This window comes from Nanorana parkeri, unplaced genomic scaffold (genome assembly GCF_000935625.1).
Source record: "Nanorana parkeri isolate BGI_ZX_2015 unplaced genomic scaffold, ASM93562v1 scaffold556, whole genome shotgun sequence".
Taxonomy (NCBI): domain Eukaryota; kingdom Metazoa; phylum Chordata; class Amphibia; order Anura; family Dicroglossidae; genus Nanorana; species Nanorana parkeri.
In genome coordinates, this window is record NW_017306824.1 from 826318 (window position 1) to 840945 (window position 14628).

General features: G+C 40.8%; 1 protein-coding gene across 3 annotated transcripts in view; it reads left to right on the top strand.

Annotated features, from left to right (window-relative positions):
- Positions 1-311: 311 nt before the first annotated feature.
- RBMS2 (RNA binding motif single stranded interacting protein 2) overlaps positions 312-14628 on the top strand; it is a 107128-nt gene continuing 92811 nt past the window's right edge. For all 3 annotated transcript variants that reach the window (XM_018562027.1, XM_018562028.1, XM_018562026.1), the window contains exon 1: positions 312-422. In XM_018562027.1, the coding sequence (XP_018417529.1) occupies positions 357-422 (66 nt within the window). In that variant the 5' untranslated portion in view covers positions 312-356. The remainder of the gene's footprint in view (positions 423-14628) is intronic.

Genomic DNA, 14628 nt, shown 5'->3' on the forward strand with positions numbered 1-14628 from the left:
TTTACAAAATATAGGGAGTACAGCTACACTACAATTCCATTCGAGAGGATAAGAAGGTCCCCTACTCATGAGAGTTTACAATCAACAACAAAAAACTTTCTAAAAATGTGATCTTTTTGGGGGAAATGCATAAAAATGCATAACACTTCCATAATTTGTTCACCTTTGCCTGAAAGTTAAAGTCCCAAACACATTTGGCATAGAAGAGGTTAACTTCAGAACTCCCTCCCAGCCCTCCCCTTATCCACAGAGGGCACTAGGACCCTGCAGGCCAGTACTATAGGCTGTGTGACGTCAGAGGGCTGGACGGATCTGCCAGTCTCCTGTGTCCCATCTCCCTGTACCTTAAAGGAAAAATGCTGCTGTCTGTCCCTCCAAGGGCAGGGATCGCCTCTTTCAGCTACACCAGGAGCCATAAGAAGGTAACCCAGCTTACCCTCCATGACTTGTGCCACCTTGGCACCTCTACGCTCACACTTTCAGTAAAAGGCCTGTATTAACCCCTTATAATGGCACACAAATGATTTGTCTGACAATCAATTTACCCTTGTGAAAGGGGAATGGGGAGGTATTGGTGTCATACTCTCCTGACAGTGGGTTCCCGGGAGTTGGTGTACTGTGGATCTAAGCTTGTGCATATTTGTGATTCGTTGATCAGGAAGTGGACACTATTGTTTTTATTATTTGTCGTTTGGCTGTGGCTTTAAAAGGGAAAAAAAATAAAAAATGAAGAGTATTGTGTTACAGGCTTGAGATTGTAATCCTGGTGAAAAGTGCGGCGTGGATTGTGCATTTTGTGAGCTGTGTCTGATTTCCCAAGCTGGATGATTTGGAAGTAACATTGAGAGAGGCACAGAGGAAGGGCATTCACAGAGAAAGAGAGAGAGAGAGAGAGAGAGAGAGGCGCACCCAGAGCCAAGCAGACAGGGAAAGCAATGGAGACAGCCAAAATAAAGCAAATCCGGCTATCAAATAGGCAACCGAGGAAGAACAAACAGGAAAGATAAAAAAAAAAAAAGAAGAAAGGATAAAAAAAGTGCAGACTTGTATGTAGACACCCTTCTTAATGAGATCACAACACAACGCTAAAGACATAGTAACAAGTTCAAGTGGTACACAAACATTGTATCTAAACAAACAGGGCAGCAGGAAGGATGTAGGATAAAAAAAAAACAACAATCCGAAATAAAACAGCCTCAAATATTTCATATAAATAGACTTATGTGTGACCAGACACAAGACAGTTGTTGTCATGGAAAAGTCAATACAATGTACCCAATATAAAATGTTGAAGTGTATGTAAGCCCTAATGGTGAACGTCTCTTTTTTGCTCCCTTTTGATCTTTTAAATATACAATTTAAAAGTGTTTTGTTAGATCTGTTCAATAAGTGCAAACAAATTCCTGCTGATCCTGCCAGAAATAAAGTTAGCCCATAACTTCCTGAGAACTCAGTAGTATTATGTCAAGCAGTCAGTCCTGCACAGGTTACCACTGTGGACTATACCCCTCTCCAGTGTTAATGAGATGAGGAGAGGGGAAGGTGTTCTTTACTCCTAACAAACTTCCTTAGTCCTAACGCACTCAGCGATGTCACAAGATAGGAAGTGTGTTACTGGCAGGATCTTCAGGGAAAGGAGAGCATAAAATAGAAAAACTCATGCATCCGCTACTTCTAAAGACTAGTAAGCTGCAATATGTTACATTTTGTTTTTTTGTTCTGCAGTTCAAATACACGTTAAAATGAACCGTTACAGTTTTTTTTATTGGTTGAGGCTCTCATGGCTGCAGTCAAATGTAAATTTAAATCTGTGAAATCATACCCCCTGACATGTACCCTATCCCTAATCGTTCACAAGACCCTAGAAATTCATCTTACTTTGACTTACTCTCCAACACTTAACTGTAAAAAAGATCTGTTAACACTTGACCTCCCCATAACACTTAAACCTAACCTCTACCGTATCTGTAAAATGAAATTTTACATTTAACCTAACACTTAAACCCAAACCCCCTCATAACCTATGATTTAACCCTGTGATTCTTAATGCAACCATTAAGGCTTAGGCCTCATTCACACTTTGCTGTGTGGGAAAATTTGTGATTAATTTGTGGCACCATTATTTGTTAATGGCACCAGGACCGGATTAACATAAGGGCTGCTGGAGCGCCAGCTCCAGCTCCAGGCCCACAACGGAAAACAGGCCCAGATCACCCCGGTATGCCGGATTGCAATTTGGGCTGGCCGGGCTGTGAACACAATCAGTCAAAGGTGCGGGCTGACCCTTAGCACCAGGACCATGATACTCTTAATCCGCCCCTGAATGGAACCCCAAATGTGAGAGGCAAAATGCCAAATGACAAACACATAGTCAAAAAACGCATGAAGCTCCCACCTCAAACTGCTGCATGAGCTTCTTTGCCACGTTTCAGCCCATTGAAAAAGCTGCCTTGTGCTGACGGGTGTTAACGCGCCATGCAAGTGTGAACAGGGCTTAAAATGTAACTCCTAATTTAGCTCTAAAACCTTATCTAAATTTAATCCGTGACACCATCCTTTACCTAACCCACCTCTTAGGTGCACCAGTGCTTTGTTTTTCACTTAACTTTCACCCTCCACCTGTTTATATTTACCTTTGCTTGGTTTCCCCACTGCTCCCTACGCCTTAAGGCCTCATTCACACTGCCGTATAATATGCTGTGCATAGATGCATGCAACATTTTTTCCCATATGCAGCATATGCAAATATATGGCTCCATACACATAGCTGTGTATGGAGCTGTATTTTTGCGCTGCATAAAGATGCGCCCAAACAAATGGAACCGAGATGCGCCCGGGCTTGGAATTTCTGCGTATTTTACGTTTGTATGTGCGTATATGCACGTACACGCGTACAGTATAATAAAGTTTCTATGAAAAATTACGCATTCTGGGATTGCATACAGTTCACGCATAGATGCACATAAACGCGCATACACACGCGACTATACGCATTTACAAATATGCGTATAATTTTGCTCTTGCGTGTGTGTGTGAATGAGGCTTTAAGGGTGAAGAGAACGAACCATGTGTAATCTACAATTTGTGGTGGTCAAAGCTTAACATGGGGCTAGGGACTCTTTCCATGTACCCACACGACAGCACTCATTCCTGGCGTCTAGTTGCTTTAGCACACAGTGCTGTAGTAGGTTACATGCTCTCCATACCCAGAAGTACTGGATTATTATTTCCATTCCTGGTGGCAGAGAAGTCGGAGAACAAAAGGTAAATATGAGCAGTTTGGATGGGTGGCATTCAAGTGTACTTAAGGCTTTGCTTCACATGGGCAAGGGCACTTATCTTGCCCTTGTTTTTTCTATCTTTTGAGTGCTCAAAATGGTTTACTCAGCATAAATAAAGAAGTTCTAAGATTATTTATAAAAACATTAATATCATTTAATAGTTGTGATTAGTATAAATTGCAATGGGCATTATAACCCAACACCTTCGTAACATCTCCAAAATACGCCCCTTCCTCACCAAAGAAACCGCAAAATTACTCATACACTCACTTGTTATATCTCGTCTTGACTATTGCAACTCCCTCCTCACTGGCCTACCTCTACATAGGCTATCCCCCTTCAGTCTATCATGAATGCAGCTGCTAGACTCATCCACCTAACCAACCGTTCAGCGTCTGCAACCCCCCTCTGTCAATCCCTACACTGGCTTCCACTCAAATTCAAAATATTAACAATCACTTACAAAGCCATCCACAACTCCGCCCCCGGCTATATCTCAAACCTTGTCTCAAAGTATCACTGTCCGCTCCACTCTTCCCAAGACCTCCTGCTTTCTAGCACCCTTGTCAACTCCTCCCATACTCGCCTCCAGGACTTATGTAGAGTCTCTCCCAACCACTAGAACTCTTTACCCCAACCTGTCTGTCTGTCTCCCACCTTGACTGCTTTTAGACGTTCCCTAAAGACTCATCTCTTCAGGGAAGCCTTTGCCACCTCCACCTAACTACTCAGCCATCACGTTCTCAAACAATTCATCCCCACACAGCTACCTCCTCATGTATCACCTCCCCCTCCCTGTTAGATTGTAAGCCCTCACAGGCAGGGCCCTCCTTACCATTTTGTCTTGAATTGTATTGTGATTGTAATGTCTTCCGTTTATTGTAAAGCGCTGTGCAAACTGTTGGCGCTATATAAATCCTGTATAATTTTAATAATAACCCTGGGCCCTAACCACATCAGAATAAAGTTTAAAAGTTGAATGGGGCTTTAAAGGTATCAAACAATTACATAATGACAATCCCAAAATTTTATATAAAACTCTTACAAACTATATTTCTTATATGAGTTTATTTGAACGTAGTTTGTATAAGTTTTATATAATACTAGTGGATTGTCATTTGATACATTTGAAGCCCAATTCAACTTTTAAACCTTATTCTGATAGTTGTGATTAGTTTGAAAAAAAAAAATTGTAAATCAATAAGAAGAAAATAGATTTTATAAACTAAACAAATCTACATAAGGTTATGATACACCATTTAACAATGAGATTTAGTACCATAATCAATCTGCTTTCTCTTTGTGCTTAACCACATGGTGTTTACGCTAGTTCACTGCCACTAATTCATTTCTCATGTGTTGTGGATCCCTGTTTAATGTTCGAGTACAAAATCCGCCAAAGCTCCCTCTCACTTTTACGCAATCATGTTGTTGTAAATTGTCAGATAATGATATTTACTTATGGGTAATACGTGTGCTAGTGCTGATTACACTGACATGTCTGAAATAAGTTGGTCATAGGAACTTCATCTCATACATACTGTAAAGGGTATTTTACAGCACAATGAGCAAGTTTATAAAGCCTGGAAGAAAGAGAAGTGTTTGTATTGGTTGTAGCAACCAATCAGAGCGGTTCCCAATCATATGATCAGCATGTCAGTTCTGACATGCGATCACATGCAGCCTGGAGGCTCCATTGACAAAAATGAAAGCTGTCAGCCTGCAGATTTAAGGCATGGAACTCTGGAAACTATGCCCAAAAAAGCAGGTAGATCTTTTCCCATTACTACCTTACAATGCCTTTGTGCAGGCAGACATCTCGGTAGAGGCAGGGGTTCCAGCAAGAACAACAGTGAGCAGTACCATAGGGATATCACCAAATCTCCTGAGACTAGCAGTTAGAGACAACTAGTGCCTTAGATCTCACACTGCTGATAATTAGTCAAAGAGTTCTTGTTAAGAGACACATGCAGAGGTTGCTACATTTGGTCAGGGCATCTAGGCATCAATGACCTGAGGTGACAAGAGGGTTTAGCTGTAACCTCACGCCAAGCAAAGTCAATGTTTTTTATGGCCTTGTACAGTAGATGTTAAAGTCCTTCCAAAATTGTTGCAAGGTTGTTCCCGATTCGTCAATTGCCTTTACTGCCTGACGAAAGGTGTGACATAAATATTATTTCTTGAAAGTCGCTATAACTCCCTGGTCCATAGGTTGGGATGAGCAACGTAGTATTCGGTGGCAGATGCACTACTTTGATGTGAAAGTCATCCATGAATGGGGGGGGGGGGGGCGCGCGGCGCAATGTCCAGCAGCAAAAGAATGTTGAATGGGACGTCTTTCTCCAAGCAATATTTCTCTACCTCTGGGGAAAAAGTGGTGGAAAAAACAGTCCTGGAAAATGGCCTGTGTGACCGAGGCTTTGCAGTTACTCTTTCACACGACAGGAAGAGAGCCCTTGGCTATGTTTTTAAGGGCTCTTGGGGTTTCTGCATGAATAACTAAGAGAGGCTGCAGCTTCATATCAACGGAAGCAACAGAGGTAGCTTATCCTTTGCTACTTTATAGCCTGGCATTGACTTTTGCTGCTTTATAGCCTGGCATTGACTTTTCCTCCTTACTGATAACTGCGGTCTGACATCCTCTTCCAGTACAGTCCTGTCTCCACATTAAAGACCTGCTTAGGTAGATACTCGCCTTCATCAATAATTTTTTGAACAGTTCCAGAAAATTCCTGGGCAGCTACCGTATCAGCACTCGCTGCCTCGCCACTTACATTTACATTGAGAAGGTTGGCTCTAGCCTTGAACCAATTAAACCAGCCATGGCTGGCATTAAAAGATGCGCCCTTTCTTCTTCAGGTTTTTATAAAGGCTTTTAGCTTTCTCATGAATTAGCATTAAGCCGAGCGGGACTCGACACTGATGCTGATCCTGCATCCACACACTGAGAAGTTTCTCCATCTCCTCCATCCCTTTTCCACGCTTCTTCATTATTATTATTGAGGACATCATCGGCACAGCAGACTTCACATGTTCCATGATCTTTTCCTTGTTCTTTTGAATCGTGCCAATGGTTGAACGATTCATGTTATAAGAACAAGCAACGTCTATCATCTTTTCGCCTCGCTCAAGTCTCTGAATTTTTTAAACTTTTGTTTCCATCGTTATCGCTGTACGCAGGACACGTGAACAAACTTCTGTGATTGGACATGCGAACACACGTTTGCAGCTATGCAACTTTTAGGTTTGTAACTTAGGTCGTAAAGGGGACTTATTGTACAAGTGCTCTGACTGTCAAAACTGGCTTTGCAATATATGTATAATACTTCCTCCACATCCTATATTTCACAGACGTTTTGTTTTTAGTCACAGCTAGTGGACAAATCACAGTCCTTTTTTGATTCCAGAATGATTCAATGGAAGCTGCCACTTTAGGTTAAAGAAGACTAACAAACTGCAAGTGGCAATACCCTTGTAAAGAATTACAGAAGAGGAAATTAGGTGTGTGCTAGAAAATAATAGCCCCCTACTGTACCACCTTCATTTTACATATATTTAGTCCTAATCATTTCATAAAGCATTTAGAACAGTTACCCTGTTCACTGCACTCACATAATACGGCATACCTTCTGAGTTCCTCTCATTTGTATCTATCATGAACAGATGGATTGCTTAATCTCTACAGTTGCCAGTGGATTTTAGAGGCAGTTGGACAAATGGGTAAGTGTAGGGGACTTTTGTAGCTGCCATGTTACCTGGATAGCATTGATTTCACTTGTTGCCTGGGGATGTAGAAGTTACCAAAATGACGTTCTCGGAACTGAAAGAAGAAAAAATAATACGCTTGGAAAAGCAGAAAAAATGCGATTTACTACTGAAACAACATGAATAGAAGTAATGCATCAATGACTGTATATAGTTTGGGTTTGCTATAACAGCAGTTTATGTTCTTATTGCTCCAGCTACTGTAGTCAGCTATAGCTATATTTCATTAACCTCCCTGGAGGTATGATTTTTTCTTTTTTTCGTTCTATTTGCTTTCATTTTTTTTGTAAACTTTTGAATCTCCCGCTGGTTCCGCCCCCCTGCAACGCGGACGCTCACAAGGGACGGAACTCGGAAGACGGATGCCGGCATCGGCCGGAGGACACAGCGCGGCTCGAGGGACAAGGTAAGAGACGCGCTGTGTATTCCCGAGTGTGGCTCGGGGTTACCGCTTATGGTACAGAAAATTAACCCCGAGCCACACTTGGGAATACCGCCGAGGAGGTTAAAGGAAACCTGTCACAAGAGTAACATGGAGGCTGCCATTGTTACCGCTGTAAAGCTGGTCTTCTTGCTTCAGTACGTTTGAGGTACAGAACAGGAATAAGAATGCAGATAAGAATATCTGGTTTTACTCAAATTCTTCCACTCAAAGTACTGATATCAGTGGGTCAGCATAACAGACAGGCAACTTGCATTTCTACAAGGAGGTCAGCAGGCAACCCCCATATTTCTTATTTGACATCTATATTTTAAGGCATATAAATGTTAGAAAATGCAAGATTTTTAATCAAGGATTTGCATGCATAGCTACAAAGTTCTTTGTTGTTTTGTATAGAAGTAGTAAAGAGTTCCTCTCCCCACATGGTAGATTCACTTTTTCTATTAGTACTGGTGACCATTGTCACTGGGACAGAAAGTGATGGAAAATCCCACATTTACACATGTCACCAGAACAGAAGTCGAGGGCAAATCTATCAATGGAGACATTTGTTCTGGTGCCAACTGTATGAGAGGATTTCCCTTTACTTTTGAGAAGTTTCCACTCACTTTATGTTGTTTTGCAGCGATTTAGTTTTCCTAACCGTTCCCTACTCTCTGCAAAACTTTAAAAAAAATGTTTTTGTCTAGAGAAATACTTTAAAAGAGAACTAAAGCCAAATCCTTTTTTGGCTTTAGTCCTCTTTTGGGTCGCAGGAGTACATTTACCAATGTCCACCTGTGACCCAAAGTCAGCAGATAGCGGACTACTACCCACTATTTGCTGACAGTGCATAGCTGCCAATATGCAGCCTAATTGACAGCTGACTCTGCCTCTCAAGAGCCAGATCCAGTTTGCACGCCCCCTTCCCTGTCTGCCCCTTCAATAAGCACTGGAGAAACAAAGAGGGGAGGGGGGAAATCCCTACGGGAGCTGTGGCTGACAGTCTCTACTCTCTGCTGGGAGAAGCCGTGAGCTGAGTGAACAGCTGTTTGTGATTGCTCGGTTCTCAAACTATAGAGCCAGCGTGTGACAGCTGCTGTGTTATACGCAGCTGTCACACAGCGGTCACACAGCGGCTCTAAGTATTGGGAAGAGTATATTTAACTATTTTACTTTCCCAATACTACACAGTATATCATGGACTTGAGCAATGTAATAAACCCAAAAGTACCATACTACAGAAATTCATATGTACATGGAGTGCATTGCTAGAATTCCTTGTCCAAAATGTATATTTATTTCAATATAATTATCTGTATTGTGAATTGTTGTCTTTTAGCAATAAACAAACACAACAAATGTTATTAAAATGCCCTCTTTAAGGTAATATTTGTTTGTAGGATAACATGCCAACACTTATTGTTGACTCTGTAGTGATCAACAATCACTTGAGTTAGAGACCCTGGCAACAAGCTTAAAGTGATGCTAAACTCAGGAGTTCAATCTTAAAAATGCATTCAGATACCTTAACTAGTAACAAAATGTATCTTATTTGTGTATCACTCGGCTGTAGATCCTCAAATCATCTCTGAATTCATGCTGACACTGTCCTTCCTTCTGGAGGGTGGCTACTTTTGTTCCCCATGGTCCCTGTGTGGGTTGTAAAGTAGCCACCACTCCAAGCTCCCACGCTCGTATGCAATTTACATGGGATGCATGGAACTTATTCAATAACGCTAAACAAAATGCGATGTCGTGTAACCATTCACAAGCAGATTTGATTCTACTAAAAAAGAGATCAGTGATAGCTGCATTCTGGAGGCTTGCTATGGGTAATTGGGGTGCTGAAATTACTCTATGCGTATGACACATGGTTTTGTAATAAGCCTGACATTTTAACATGGTACAACTGCTGCGTGAGCAATAGAAAGGAATGTGTCTGTGGTAATGTAACACTGAAGGCAAAGTATAATGCTCCTGGCTCACAAGAAAAAGTCTGAATCCGGGATAAATGTCAGTTTAATGTCATAGTACCGAGGAGAGAGACATCCAGCCATTAATTTGTGTTGTGTGTTAGATTAGGTGGGGCTGGCAGGGACACAGTGATGTCATTCTACAGATTACTGGGAAACCCGTCTCCTATGCCAGACCCAACAAAGACAGCAGATAGCCAGAGCAACAGGAAGCTTAAGGCCCCGTTCACATATAGCGACATACCTTTTGCAGCGGATCCGCACGGCCGGGATAGCGCGACTTTCGGGGCGACGTTCCAGCGACGATCCAGCGACGGTAGCGCGACCTTCCCCGTCGGGCTCCATAGAAAAAAAGTAAAATCGCGCAAAATCCGCCGAAAAAAGGGTCCGGTAGAAGCGACTTGCGACCGCGACGAGCGACGCGCGACATGGAGTTAAGACAGCTCCATTGAATAACATTGGCCGGCGACTTCTCGCGATATCGCGCGGCAAAAATGCGCGATATCGCGGCGGATATCGCGGCGGAAATCGCGCGACAATTCGCTATATGTGAACGGGGCCTAAGAGAAAATACAGAAAAGTGTACAGCTAATGGGAATCACAAGTTTTTTTTTCTTTTCACTAATTGTAAAAAAATTTCACCTTTATGGTCATGGTTCATGTTACACCCATATTCAGGGTGTATCATGAAACATGGTCACATCACCAAACCCCCCCACCCCTCCCCAAGCTTCGCAAACACAGCCATGTTATCCATTCAGATAATTTGACAGGATCTGTGAATAGAGAAGCTACAAGTCCCCTCAGACACCATGGTAGATGTCACCGCAATTATAGTCCATTTATTCTTCCCCCTGTCCATGTTACTTAATATCGCAACATTAGTACGGACATGGAAGGGAGGGAGAGTCTGTAAAGCTGGCCGTACACCTTACAATTATCTGCAGATTTTCTGTGGTCAGATAGAAAAAGTGCAACAGATTGGCCCAGGTGGAGATTACTCCATCCACACAGTTACTATAAGTGTAGATATTGTAAGGTGTATGGCCAGCTTCAGAGCCAGAGCATTGCATCCACGATCTATTGAACGTGGTTGCAATGTTTTAGTGGCTCCAATGCAAAAAAATGATTGTTTTCTTTTATGAAGAGGTGTGCATTTTTATTTTTTTTAAAGGTGGACTTTACCTTTAAAAACAAAAAAATACATGATTGCACAGATTTGCCAGGATGAAATATACTTCCTAAAAACGTTGATCACCAACACGCAAAGGTTGGATTAAACAAAAGTCAACATGTTATCAGGTAGAAATTATCACCAACAAAATTTCACAGAAATTCTTATTAAATAGCCAATGGTAGATTTCATTTCCCTGTTTACATTTGCGAGAAAACATTTGCGAACCTCTCAGAAATGTTATTAATTTCTGCATGAATGGTGCTACAATGTGACCTGATCTTCAAGTTATGATATAAAATAAAATAAAATATTTATGGGGGTATATTGCAAACTGGCAGTAGGAGATCCAATGGATGGATTTATACAATTAAAGAGGAACTTCACTCTTATCTTAAAACTGACAAGAAAGGCACCTTTAGAAATGTTTAGGAGTGGCAATCTACAGACAGATACTTACAGATAATTGCAGATTTTGTCTTTGCATACCATAATTTTCTGTTCCTCCCCATTCTTCTCACGGTGGCCATTTTCATTAAGAGCAAATTCATTCATCTCCCTTTACTTCCAGGAACTCTGGGTGTGCCCCCTGAAACATGGGACAGTTCACATCATGTCAGGCGGAGATGAGATCTCATGAGATTTTGAGTGAAATCTTAAAAATGCATTGCATACCCCAACTAATGACAAAAATGTATCTTATTTGTGTATCACTCGGCTGTAGATCCTCAAATCATCTCTGAATTGGTGCTGACACTGTCCTTCCTTCTGGAATGTGGCTAATTTTGTTCCCCCTGTGTGTGTTGTAAAGTAGCCACAGTTCTAAGCTATCTCCCGTGATGGACTACGATCTCAATACAAATTAGTAAATTAAACGTGGGATTGTAGTTCATCACGGGAGCAACTGTTTAAACCATTTGCTCAAAAAATGCGGCAATGTAAAAGTGCTTTTTAATTTGGAAAATAAAACTTTTTATTTAACACTTTGATGTAAGTAAAGATCACATCATATACTATGAACCCAGCATGCAGAACATTCCTGTGGGTTCACAAACTTCTTATTACAACTGTGGGCTCTGCCCAGGAAGAGCTCAGTCTCTGTCTCTTTTACAATGCCGCAGCCATATGAACACACACAAGCTGGAATTTTCAAAGACTGCAAAGTTCAAAGATGAATGGTGCTAAAGATAGTCACCAGTAGCAATCAGAATTAACGTCATTGGGCTCAAGTCAGTTAAGGGAAACATTTATTTGGTACAAGTAACTGCAACCATAATCATTACTGATGTTTGCACTGGTTCGTTTTTGTTTTTTTATTGAATACGTCTGATCTAGAGCCAATCTGCTTAGAAGTCAATTAACGTACAAAAATACAAATTTAATAGAGGCAGAATACATAAGACCAACTGAAGCCAACTCAAGCCAAGACCCCAGAGTGCGAATCCCTATACCTATGGCATATATGGACGATATAAGATATACAGGCTTATTCAGTAAAGAGTGCAGTAACCTGTATCAACCACTCACAAAACCCTTTACCAAAGACCAGTATGAGATGAACCCTAACTGGTTGGTATGGGGTATTGAGTTTGGCAATGTCTCTTTGCTCCTTGTTTACCTGAATGATCATACACTGAGTACAGTAAAAATGCTGTGAAATCTCATTAGCTCATACTATTTGTGTAGGAAGTGAAATCATAAAACTGTAAACTTCTACCTGTAAATATAGGGTCTGATGAAGAACTACAAATATATCACTTTATTTTCTATCCTAAAAGCAAAGAAATGCCACAACTGCTGACACAGTTTGTGACAATCTACACACACATTCAATATGTGGCGTGTTGTGAACTGTTTAGTTGTGTCTTTACATGCTCAATGCAACTTGCTTCCAAAATGACACAAAAAGCCTTTTATACAACGTTCTGCGTGTTCCAAGCAGATTGTGCAGTTTACAGATGTGCTATATGACGAGCTTACAACTAATTGTACTTAAGAGGAATCTACACCACACCTACATTTCAACCTTGTTATCAGGCCAGGTTATAAATAGAATAGAGTTCCCATCATTTTAAAATTGGAAACTAGAACACTTGCGGAAACTGAAATATGTTCAACGAAAGGCATCCAGGCATCCTTGTGGTTGTCATATGATGAAAGACAATCGCAGCAAACATGCCCTTACTACTTGCCTTTATTGTAACTCTCCTCACAACAACGTCAGTCTTCATTTTCATCAGCACTGTAAAGCAGTGGAGTAGCTCCACAGGTAACAAAAGCAGCAACCAGTATGACCTTTATTTAAATTATATTAAGCCCAAGAACAAACATTTTCTATATTGTACCTTACAAGCCCTTAGTTGTGGTGGCTGTAATAGTTTCCATTTTTTAGACTAAGCACAATTTTGTGCAAAATAGAAAAATACCTGTTGATCCTGCCAGAAACTGTGTGTCCTTGTAATTTCCGGTGTACTGAGCTGAAATCTCCAACAATGTTATCAACTTCCCCAGTTTTATGCCCTACAAAACAACTCCACTTTATGTAATGGAGAGGGGGAGGTGTTTGTATTCCAAATCTGAAGAGCAGCCTTCTGGGGACAAGGCAGAGTGTGAATATTCCCCAGGCTCACTAGGGCAGAGGGTATCCAAGAGACTCGCAAGTAAGGCTGGCCATACACTGTTAAAATGACATCTGATTTGACAACAAACATGGTTTTATTGGGTACAGTATAAGTTTTCTATTGAATATATCACAGCCCTTCGGAGTCAGGTCACCTGAGTTGCTATGACCTGCGGTGTGATCCAGTGCACTGAGAAAAATGCAGGATGTCTGCATTTTTTAGCACCACACTTCACACCCACATTGTGGTGTGAACAGTACACCTGGAAAACAATTGTTTTCTATTTGCCTTATTGGTGGCTGGCATTCGGTTGCTTAAAAAGGCCAGCTACCACTTAGGATGTGAACGAGCCCTTAGTGTATAGCCAGTTTAATAGAATATCCTTTCCACTAACCTTAACAATTAACCTTTAAAACAAACCCTTAACGTGTAACCTAGACCCTAACACATGTCCCTTAAATAATCCCCAATCCTTTCATAAACACTTACAATAATCCCCTAACCCAATTTTAAAAAGCAAACTTAGCTGTTCATTTAACCTATGCTCTAATACTAGCTTATTCCCTAACAGTGAAATGTATCGGTGGTGAAATAACTAAACATGTATCCCTCTGGTGCTCTAGGAAGACAAGCAAAATCTGTATTTGGAGAATTATGCTGGATGCTATTGCTGACCCCTTTTTCTTATATTGCAAGCTGAATAGCTATCATACTGATCCATACTTTTCCTGCATACTTTCTCTAAATCAGTGACTTAGTATTTAGGCCAATTACAACCATGTATCTAGCATTTTCAGAAGAAGGACAATAATGACAGCCTGCATATTTCTCTCGGCATAGGTTTCTATTAGAGGGTATCATTCTTCAGTTGATAAGATTCTAAAGCTACCTAAAGATATAAGAAAATGAAGCCAGACCGTTGAAGATTTTATGCTTAAAACGGTACAAATTTCCTCTGCCCAAAGGACTGTTCCTTTGAAAAATAAACATCAATGGTGCCAGATATTATCAGAGGGATGCTTCTATGTACAGCAAATATGCATGTGTATGATCATTCAGTAATATTAAGATGTGAAAAAATTGGTCAGCTGAGACACTTCAGCTCTACAGATCAATTTTTCTGGCAACATTAATTTGTAAAAGACCTTCTGTGAGAATAATCTTCCTAAAATTCTTCTTAAAGTGGCCATACACAAGATGTTTTTGATAGCCCATTAAACTATTTTTAATTAATTTGAAAGCTCACAAGAAATTTTCAGTTGCTTCAATAATAACTGTTTCAATTTGATGGCCAAAATTACATTTAAAGACTGCACACTGTGCAGGGATATTTGTAGATACAATCATAAAGAGGCTGTCTTTCCAGAAATTGAAAATGATTGTTAACCCC